General features: G+C 40.0%; 2 protein-coding genes and 1 pseudogene across 4 annotated transcripts in view; 1 reads left to right on the plus strand and 2 right to left on the minus strand.

Moving 5' to 3' along the window:
• Nucleotides 1-3,728, minus strand: part of LOC104822767 — a 15,475-nt gene extending 11,747 nt beyond the window's left edge. Inside the window, exons 1-6 of the mRNA XM_010554113.1 lie at nucleotides 3,528-3,728; nucleotides 3,230-3,353; nucleotides 2,152-2,273; nucleotides 1,331-1,402; nucleotides 1,015-1,116; nucleotides 164-227 (exon numbers count right to left, since the gene is read on the minus strand). Coding sequence (XP_010552415.1) covers nucleotides 164-227; nucleotides 1,015-1,116; nucleotides 1,331-1,402; nucleotides 2,152-2,273; nucleotides 3,230-3,353; nucleotides 3,528-3,728 — 685 coding nt within the window. The remainder of the gene's footprint in view (nucleotides 1-163; nucleotides 228-1,014; nucleotides 1,117-1,330; nucleotides 1,403-2,151; nucleotides 2,274-3,229; nucleotides 3,354-3,527) is intronic.
• Nucleotides 1,706-7,001, minus strand: LOC104822610. Of its 3 annotated transcripts, none has more exons than XM_010553880.2 (7): nucleotides 5,616-7,001; nucleotides 4,882-5,131; nucleotides 4,473-4,674; nucleotides 3,528-3,669; nucleotides 3,289-3,353; nucleotides 2,152-2,933; nucleotides 1,706-2,044 (listed from the first exon to the last, which is right to left on the minus strand). In XM_010553880.2, exons 1-3 carry the CDS (start codon nucleotides 6,944-6,946, stop codon nucleotides 4,498-4,500), a joined length of 1,758 nt encoding a protein of 585 aa, XP_010552182.1. In that variant the 5' UTR covers nucleotides 6,947-7,001; the 3' UTR covers nucleotides 1,706-2,044; nucleotides 2,152-2,933; nucleotides 3,289-3,353; nucleotides 3,528-3,669; nucleotides 4,473-4,497. The 3 variants fall into 3 exon arrangements, with proteins under 3 accessions (XP_010552182.1, XP_010552181.1, XP_010552180.1); XM_010553879.2 differs by having other exon boundaries at nucleotides 3,528-3,672; XM_010553878.2 differs by having other exon boundaries at nucleotides 3,528-3,691.
• A 594-nt stretch (nucleotides 7,002-7,595) lies between these two features.
• Nucleotides 7,596-10,728, plus strand: part of LOC104822611 — a 24,719-nt pseudogene continuing 21,586 nt past the window's right edge.

Here is a 10,728-nt window from a genome sequence, read left to right on the forward strand (position 1 = left end):
CACGGATCTACAAGAAGCGGTCCAAGAAGTGGCATGAGCGACATATACTCAATCGAAGCTTACAATAAGGAAACCTCATTCTCCTATTTAATTCCCGATTAAAACTTTTTCCAGGAAAGCTGAAATCAAGATGGTCGGGACCGTTCGTTGTAAAGAGCGTTACCTCGCATGGAGCGGTGGAACTTGACAACGGAAAAAGCAGATCTTTCATGGTCAACACTCAAAGGCTAAAACAATACAATCTAGGGAGTATTAAGCCGGGAGGAGGTACCTCTGTACTCTTTCTTTCTTTGATCGATTGAACCGCATCTCGGTCTAGCTACGACCTTAACTAGCAACCCCGGTTAACCCCGGGATGTAAATTCTTCCACCTCGTCAATTTTTCTTTTTTAGTCCACACTAGTAAGGCTCCAAATCCTCTCAAGCACTCTCATCAAAACGAATCTTTCCGTCGGAGGAGCAGGAAACAGGAAAAAATTTCATAGGGCGTCGAAAAACAAAAGAAACGAGCGAGCCACCCATTTTTTTGGGCGACCGCTCGTCGGGGTTCGGTTCGGTTCGGGAAATACCGTACGGTATTTCAGTATTTTTATTTTTTAATTAAAAAATATTTAATATTAATAGTTAATTATGATATTTACTAATATTATGAGATTAATGTTGCATTTTTTCCAAGTTTACAAGTTCGACACTTTTGTTTTGTTGTATAAAATTATTATGTTGAATCTCTTTATTTTTATATTATATGAATTCGAAGTCGGAATAAAATGTACAAGGGATATCTATAAATATGCAAAATATCGTGAAATGTGCTAGACATCCAATGTGAAAATATGACAATATTTACATGTCATCAGAGATCAAACAAATTTTGGAGAAAACAGTGGCCAAGTCAAGAAAGGACTGGGCTTTGAAGCTTGAAGATGCGGTTTGGACCTATAGCACTTTCAGTTACATGAGATGTAAGAATTCTCGAGACTCGGGGATCGGTTTCAAACAGATTTTTTTTATTACCAATGTGGTGGAAGATTGAGATTCTTGTTCCTGAATCTGATTGATGTCGTTACTCTCCTCCTTACTTTGAGTTGAGATGATCTGAAGTAGCTTCTCACTTCCCTGCAATGTCCATAAACACAGTTTCTTTACATTACCCTGATTCATACATGGAATTCATCACGAAAAAAAAAAAAAACCCGACAAATGGTGATGATATACATGCGCAGCCATTACTTTGTGATCACCAAAAGCCCCCATTTCAAGTCCAAACATAAAGAAACGAGCTTCTACGAAAATAACTTCACCTAATCAGAACGTGTGGCATTTGGCGTACCTGAAGAGCTCTCCAGTGAGAATAAGTACGGAACAAAACCCAGAAGAAAGGAATGTTGGGAAGCGGCAACACCTTATAAGTGGAAGAACAAAAAAAAACCTTTTTTGGTTCACGAAACTTGAAGTAACAAAAAAATTGCTTAGGTTCTTGAGGATAGAGGTGGGCACGGACGGGTACCCGGACTTTTTAGGTACCCTTATCTCGATCTCGGTCTCATCGGGTTTTTGAGAGAAATGTATCGATCTCTATCTCACAAAACCCGGGTACCCGAGATTCGGGTACCCGAGACACGAGTTCGGGTTCTCGCGATACCCGAACCCGAACTCGTGTAAATTTTTTTTAAAAAAAACTAAACAAATATACAAAATCAATACATCAATAACATAAAATCCATACTCCAAAATATATCCAAAATACAATTGAATAAAATCCAAAATATATCATGATTCATGAGTAAAATTTAAACATGGATCTGTTTGGAATCATCATTCCTAAATGGGTTAGATGCAAACCCACATGAGATTCATGTCCAAATTCACAATTTTTCCTGAGAAATTTCACCAGATTTTACGTAAACAGGGCCCTCTACGCGGTCGTCTCTTCTCGATCATTGACTTGGAAATTGATGCGTGTGAAGAATGAGAGTATCTCCCTAGCAACTTGCTTCGGCTCTTTCCTCACTCCGTCTTCGGTTACAAATGTTTTCCGCACTATCTAGAGCATTCAAATTTATAGTGAATCGAATGGAAAAATTGGTAACTAGAAGGATTTGGTAACCGATACGACAAAGAAGACAAATCGATAGCAACGCGCAAAAGTACCTGAATCTCCGGCGAATGACGAAGGAGGCGCAAGGCGGAGAAGGACAGACCGAGGGCGATCGTTTTCGCAAAGAGAAGGAGACTCGCAACAGCAAACACGTGAACGATGATCGATTTCGCTTCTGCAAACGGATAATGGAGAGAACGGCGAACAAAGGCGAACAAAAGCCAGAGAGAACGACGATCGTCGACCGTTTCTGTAAAGAGCCGCCGCAAATACAAATGAGAGAGAGAGAGTGAAGTGATGGTAAATTAGGGTTAGGGTTATTTGTGTGAGTGTATTAAATAATAAAAGATATTTTTGTAATTTTTGAATTTTCCGGGTACCCGTGAGATAACCCGAGATAAAATTATTAAACTCGAACCCGAACCCGAAACTCGGGTTTTCTATCTCATAAAACCCGAACTGTGTCTCAACGTCTCACGGATATTGAATTCCGGGTACCCGCGAGATAGGCGGAAACCCCCGGATCTCGGGTAAAAATGTCCACCCCTACTTGAGGATGATCTTACTCATATTACATACCATAAACCGATAAGGAACTTCTTGTGAAGGATTATTCCTCTGTAATCCGATACGGATATTCATGTCAGTGGAGTAACTAAAAACATACCCCGACATATGGAATCTGAACATCAAGTCTACATTTTGAAGACATCGAGTACAGATGCTTTCAAGAAAGTCACTAGAAACGCTATAGAGGGAACATTACTAGCCACAAAATATAATTTACCTCATGGCAATATGATGTAGTCTCCGACGTACAAGTTTAGGATCTAAACTGCAACATTGATTGACAGCCATAAGCAAGTAAAGTTCAGTACAAATATCACTAGATCATATTAACGAGGAAGAACAAAAAGGTATTTCTTTCCTCGGAAATCTTCGAAATTCACCAAGAGCATACTCATGGAGAAAGATTGGTGCCAACCGAGGAGGCTGATTATATATCTTTACAAAGTCGAGTAGGAAAGAAAAAGAATAGAACCTCGAAGGATAAGTGACTTGCAGAGATGTCACCTCCTTAGATATAGACATCACACAATCAAATTTGACATCAGCATTTGCAGAACAGACCACAACCATGGACCTCAAATGAGAACAAATGCCTCAAAGAACAAAGTATGGAGACAAACCCGTGAAGCTTGTTCTTCATTGACCCTTCTGGTGCCTTCTCCAGACCCATCCATGCCCTATTCATCTACCATTATAACAACCCATTAGCATTGAAAAAAATCAAGTTCTAAGCAGAGAACACGTCTCTGGTTTTTTCACATATTTTGCCAAGAGGTCCGAACTCAAGACTTCAATCCTAGTGACCGATATATATGCATACGTGTGAGTGTATACACAAGGGAGGTCAAGAATATCGTACCTTGTCAGAGATGAAATCGACGACGAGCTCGGCATTGGCGTTGATGGGCTTCCTGGATTCGTAGGAGATTTTCTTCCAGAGACTCCGTACAGTGGTCGGAGTATCACTGGACGAAGACTGTGCGGCGGAATGTTCGGTGGATCTGCTGAAGCACCAGTTTCTCCCTTTGATCAGGAACACCACCAATCTCGCTCTCATCATTTTCTACTCGGAAGAACAAAACAACCCAGAAGCCGAAGAAAACGAAACACAGAGAAAGAAAGGATTTTTCCCAAGTCCCGTGATCAAATCTTCAAAAAGCTTCGATCTTTTACATGGAATCCATCTTCTGGGGGCTTCCCACGACGTGGGTTTATTTTTTATATATCCAAAGCCAAGAAAATGAAATTCAAAGAAGAAACAAGTAGAAGCTTCGGTTCTCTTATCGATACAGAGCAATATGTTTCACTAAGAAGAAGAAGCGGCACGATTCGATATCTGTGTGTATATATGTGTTGTCATACATTATTTATGTACGGAATACATTAATACTATTGTAGTTTCTGCCTAAAGTCATCGCCTTTATGAGAAATCTGAGTTAACTACGGATGTATTAATGAAGAGAGACCTAATCATTTTGGACAAGGCTTTCAACTTAATCAATGACAAGCTGACAAATCAGATGTGTTCTTCGCAGGATAATGTCAGATTTTACTACAAAAAGGTATTGTTACAGAGGAAACATCAGATCCCACTTGAACAACTGAATAGATATTCAACTAGCTTGGGTAGGGAACAAAGAAAACATTGTTTTTTTTTTGGGATGTAAGGGTGTACACAGAAGAATGGCCGAGTGGTATTCATTATTATCATTATTATATGATACACAAACAGATGCACAGAAGAACAACTAAAGACTCTAGGTTTGGCTGAAAAAAAGACCCGTTAAGAGATTAATGAACTCACAAGATTTGAAGATTTGATAGCGTTGTTATTCGTTGTCTGCGATGAAATCAGGCTGCTCATGTTGACAGAGGTACTCGTCGCACTCTGAAGCTGTTCTCCAGTCCTTCCTGAGCCGAAGGATATCCTCCGTGAAAGTGGATCCAGATGCTCCTATGAACACACTCGACATGGCAGAGATAGTCTTGTCCAACATAGCTTCCACCTTGGAAGTGAAATATCCGAGTGATGATTGTTAGTACACAGAGTTTGGATTAGAGATAAGATTGCATGCTTATACGAATCGGGTTAGTCAACAGGTTCTGGATTTCGAAATTATATAGCATAAATTGGGGAAATACAACTGAAACAAGAACTCATTCAATAAAAGATCCGTTCTTGTATATAGAAGAAAAAGTTTAACAATTCTCACCTGTGAGTCGTCTTCCAGACCGTGTCTGTATAACAATGCATCCCATTTCTCCGCTGAATTACGGGGTGGTCGTTTCACAAGTGGAACAGTCTTCCCATCCAACATGAGCAGTGACTGAAGCAAACCAGTTTCACTTTCGGCGGCATCAGTTGAAAGGTAAATAACTGATGCCCCGACCCTTTCAACCAGACGAATGATGCAGTTGGCAGCTTGGGGAATGGGGTAAAAGCAACTCGGACTTTTGGCATTGCTGGAACAAGAAACAAATTCTCTTAGCCGGGTTTTCGGTTTAATTTCCTACGACATAAGATCTGAACAAAGGAGGGAAAAAGACCGTAACACGGAAAACCCGACACACAGAAATCTCATCACAAAAGCCACAACAGAGAAGAGCTTCCATCACAAAGATAAAGAAACAATGAACTTGATGCATTTAACAAAAGCTACCAATAGTGGTATAACAGAAACTCTTGTTTATAACACAACCTTCAAAATCTCACTCCGAGTTCAGGGTCACATATATATCATCTCAATTGATAACATATGTTCATGCTATAAATTCAGGGTCACATGATGCTGTTTATGCTAAATTATAATGCATTTTAGTTGGCATGCCACTGATACTACAACAGCATCCAGCATCACGTTCAGTCAAGCATAAAGTTTTCTACTTTAAACAAACATACTACAAGAAAAACCGACAAGATGTTCAAGAAAAAGAAATGGCACCATACCAAAACTTCAAGAATCCATGTCTGCGGAAATGAAGGGCAATGTAGTTCTTGCCCAAGAAAGTCTGGATGAACCGCTGTGCCGTGACCAAAATCAGCTGATTAGGTTCAATCAAAGTCTTGCACTTGTGAGCAATGGGACCTCCAGGCTGCATTGCCCACTCTTTCTCCACATTGGCGTAGAAAACATCTCCAATGGCGATGACATCATCATCGGACCTGAAGTTAGCTTCCACTTCCTCCACTGTCTTGTTGCTCGGCTTTGTAATGTCCTCCTCCCATGGCGCTTCCAGCTTACTCCCAACCGAAACACCGGAAGCTTTCAACTTCTTAATATGCTCTTCATCTACATAACATGGCTGAGGTTTCGAGAAGTAGCAGATGAATCTGTCAATGCGAACATGATGATGACCCTTCTTATTCTTGTTCTTCTTCTCCACAAACTCTTCGAAGGAAACCACAACATTTCTACCAAGACAAGTATTGATCCGATCAATGTCTACGACTCTACTGTAATGGTAATCGAACCTATGGCTAGGGATTACCAAGACGCGATTCAACAATGCCGCAAAGAACATGTGCTTCTCCAGACATATCAAGTGATTGCTCATCTGCCCCGACAAGCATATTGCAAATAGAAACTTATCCTGTCTCGGTTTCCATCGTATCGTCTTCCTCTCGGACAATTTCTGGTCCACTCTTCGACACCTACCGCCGGATAGGTAAGCAGCCGAACCAGACGAAAATCCGCCATTCTCCGGTACATCACCCACTCGATGCGGAGATAGAAGTGCACCCTGGATCTGTCTATTCAACGAAACCTGCCGGAAAACCTCTGATTTCACATCATCGATGGCAGAGGAATTCGACGAAGTACGGTTCCAGAGAGAGAGAAGGGCACTCTCCTGCTGCCTGAGAAGATACAGTGCCCGGAGCTCCGATTCCTGTACCCGATCCGAGACGGTATCAGAAGGTCCAAAAGGCGGGACCTCGACGGAGAAGTAACTCCGGACATCGACGGATAAGTAAACAAGGACAATGACTAGAGGGAGGAAGATGACAATCGCCTGACGCTTGCTGAGATTGAGCTTCAATCGTCGTCTTAGGCGCGAGACGACATATTGGAAGTCGAAACTAGTTCCCCGACTCTCCACCGTCTCCGAAGCGTCGCAGTCGCCGGCATGCGAAGGAATCTGATCTCGACGGCGAAAGCTGTCGGTTTTAGAATCAGCTTGTTCGACGAGATTCTGAAGATCAGCTTCTTCGTCCGACAAAGACGAATCTCTGCCGGGAACCGACGAATCTCTGCCGGAGACCGACGAATCACTCTCCATCGGTAGCGCGTCGCTGCCGGCGATCCAACCGGAACCGTCATCAACCCATAGACCTTATTTGTGTCCGGGACCCGACCCGGATTTAACACGTGGCAGAATCTTATTGGCTTTGAACTACCAAAGTCACCAGATCAATACGACGGCGTTTTGAATATGAGTACAAAAACAAGCCACGTGACACGTGGCAATTGGCTCCACCGACCATGTCCATTTACACGTGTGCTTAACAACCCCATGCTTTGGATAAAATAAAAGTAAACAAAACAAACGAACAAATGATCATGCTTTGACCAAAAAAAAAAAATGATGAAGGTTCATTAGACCCAATAGGAAGCAATTCGAGCCGAATGAGGGCCCATTATGAGGGGTCGGGTCGGGTCAATGGTAATACGATGAGAATCATAAATGCGTATGGGACATGCATGTGGTAACATTTCCAATTAATCAAAATGATGGTTTTCATTAAAATTTCATTCTGCATTCCCACAAAATTTCATTAAAATAACACTTTAGTAACTACAAACTTTGGCGAAGTGGGTAAGGAAAATTAATATTTTAAGATAAGTGGGCCAAAAAAAAAAAATCCAACAAAATAACACGTTTGAAACATTTATTATAGAAGCATATAAAATATAGAAATACAAAAAATTGGACCTTTATTTTTCACCTCTCGTTCTTCACGTAATCTCCAACGATATCAACCCCCAACCACACGGACAGCTTCCGACCTTAACGAACACATTCATCACCATTGTCTGAAAATGGCAACAATGAAAGACTTGTTAGACGAGCTTCGTAAGGCAGTGGAGTATCTCGACAAGTACGCGGCCGATAAATCTCTCCGACGGCACGCAGACGACCTCTCAAAACCCTAATTAGCTCCGCCATCACCAACCAGTTGACTTGTCTCGACGGCTTCTCCCATGATCACTCCGACAAGAGAGTTCGCAAGGTCCTCGAGAAAGGCCAGGTGCAAATTTCGTTTCATTGGTCTAGTGTTTGAAGTCGTTATATTTTTTAAAGTATATAATATTAAATGTTTTATTTAATATTTTGCATGGATCTGGAAATTGTTGCATGCATTAGATTGTTATGACGTGTATTTTTTAAGCAAATAACAATATATAATTTATAGTGTAATAAAAGTTAAATTATTATTTGATATCAAACATAACAATTAATTAGAGTGATAAGTCGATCAATGTTAATTTATTTATTTCAATTTCAAAAAAATTTACGATTTTTATTCGCATTATCAACTAGCATATAGTGATAATAATTTCAAAATCAAACGATAACAATATAACAGGTACATGTAGAGCACTTGTGCATAGGGCTAGGTGTTTCGGTTCGGTTCTTCAGAATCGGAATCGGACCGAATCGAACCGTTAAAACGGTATTTTTTCCGATCCAAAACCGCTGTTATTTTCTGAACGGTACCATTTTTAGAGAACCGAATTTTTCCGGAACGGAACGGAACTGAACCAAACCGAACTTTAAAAATCCCGAAAAACCGATTATTTTTAAAGGAAAACTAACATTTTTTTAATAAAACCCGGAACCGAACCGAACCGATACCGAAATCGAACCGAACCGAATACAACAAAAAACCCGATTGGTACCTATTTTTGTAAAACCGAAAGAACCGAACCGATCTGTCACACCCGCATCCCGCTTACGGTTGTGCCACATGGACAAGTAAAATAACAATCAAAACATTTCGAAATGTAAAATCGCGGGAAGATTAAAACCATTCATTTTAAATATAATACAGCGGAAGACGTATAAAATACATAAATACGTTTGTACACGTATGCAAATATACCAGTATATAATACAAGTGGTGAATGTATAATTCAAAAGTCTGAAGTCACCACTCTTTTATTTTCGAAAAATAAGTCCAAAGTAAGTATACATGATCTGGAAGTCCAATTGTCACTGGAAGCCACGTCTGCCTTAGTCACTACTGTTGCTCACGACCTGAAACGTTGCGTAACAACGTCCTAAGCTATATGCTTAGGGAGGAATTCGGGTGTAACCCGAGATTTCTATTTTTATTGAAAACGGCCAAGCAATATAGTCAATATTATAATATACAAGCGACGAGAAATATCAATCAGATCAATCAGATCAATCATCGTGAAAATCAATCAGCAATCTCAAACAAATCCGTCAATCGTCTCTACGTGTATCTCACACGTAGGTAATTCAACAACTCATTCATGCCTGTGTCAAACACGAGGCGCAACAGTCCAAGCAAAATCGTTTGCGAGGACCTCAAGTGATCTTCATACTCCTCATCGGTCACCGATATCACGACTCTCGGTACCGATCATCTCCATACCCACTCCAGACATCGATCCCCGATGTCGTCGACTGCCGGGCAAAGCAGCTCTATGCTAACTCCCCCTCGCCGACCATCCGCCTCGGAAAATACTCATCAGACCCGAGCTCAAGTCTTTCAAAGTATATTCGTACCACCTCGCCGGGGGACACACGCAACTACCCGGGTCTCAGGTTTATTTGCCTATCAACGGGTGACACACGCAAACCCGAAGTCCGTTCCATGGCCAATGGAACGTTGGCGCGGTTGCCAAAGAACCGTACTTCCTCGTCATGCATTCGGGTGACACACGCAAACCCGAATAAGTGAGTCGTAGGATGCCATAACCGTTCATCAGGGAACGATGGCGCGATCGAAGATCGCCACAATCACAATCATGTCTTTGCGGGATAATAATCGATCCGGATCGAATATCATATCGCGAAGATTTACAATCAAGACAATCATTGTGATATTATAAAAAAAAAACCCATCTACAATCATACACTGAACAATACCCAGACCCATCCGAGTAAGGTCAATGCCATGTCATCTACCCTGACAAGATTTCTCAATCACAAACGGTCATGCATTATTACTTACCGTACACAAGGTCAAGCATAATTTCTTTTAAATTTGTTCTTATGTATTTTACTTATTTTTATGACTTATTTAATCTTTTAAATCATCGGTACGATCAAACTAGGTTCCGGCCCGTCCGGATTACTAGTTCGGCTCGTCCTGAGATTGATACTTACCCGGTCACATCGTTTGGTCTGAACTATGTATGGTCCGGTTTGAACTGAGTTTAGTCATATTTTGGTTAAATTCTGGCTTTACGATTAGACCGAGTCGGTCCAATTTCTGAATCGTTTGCTTCATTATTTATTCATTTATTTATTATTATTATTTCTTTATTATTATTATTATTTTATTATTATTATTTTGGCAGTTCGTGTTGGTCCAGTTTATGACCCGTCCGGTCTTTTTTTTGTTTGATTTATGTACTTATTCATTTATTTGTTATTATTATTATTATTATTATTATTATTATTATTATTATTATTATTATTATTATTATTATTATTATTATTATTATTATTATTATTATTATTATTATTATTTTATATATATATGAATTTTTCGTGTTTCTTTGTCTAGAACCTTAGTCTGGTCGGTGTGGAACCCGTCCGACCCGGTCTAGACTTTGAATATTATTTAAACACAATAATTCATAGATATAAAAAAACAATCATAAATATTCAAGCAACACGAATCAATCAACAATTTTACACACACACAATCAAACTCCGAAGACAATAAAAATAAAATTCTCGAATCACATCCAAATTCACTCACCTGAATTATGCCGATTATTTTGCTGTGACGGTAGTTTTTCTCCGGATTGATTAGAATCCTCTCAATAATAAATTTTCTTTTTACTTTACTATATATATAT

This window comes from Tarenaya hassleriana, unplaced genomic scaffold, assembly GCF_000463585.1.
Source record: "Tarenaya hassleriana unplaced genomic scaffold, ASM46358v1 Cleome37, whole genome shotgun sequence".
Classification (NCBI taxonomy): domain Eukaryota; kingdom Viridiplantae; phylum Streptophyta; class Magnoliopsida; order Brassicales; family Cleomaceae; genus Tarenaya; species Tarenaya hassleriana.

Coding starts and splice junctions, on each gene's coding strand:
- LOC104822610 (XM_010553880.2), bottom strand. CDS start 6,946: ATGGAGAGTGATTCGTCGGTCTCCGGCAGAGATTCGTCGGTTCCCGGC. Junction 5,132..5,615: donor CATGGATTCTTGAAGTTTTG/GTATGGTGCCAT, acceptor TTCTTGTTCCAG/CAATGCCAAAAGTCCGAGTT. Junction 4,675..4,881: donor GTCTGGAAGACGACTCACAG/GTGAGAATTGTT, acceptor TTCACTTCCAAG/GTGGAAGCTATGTTGGACAA.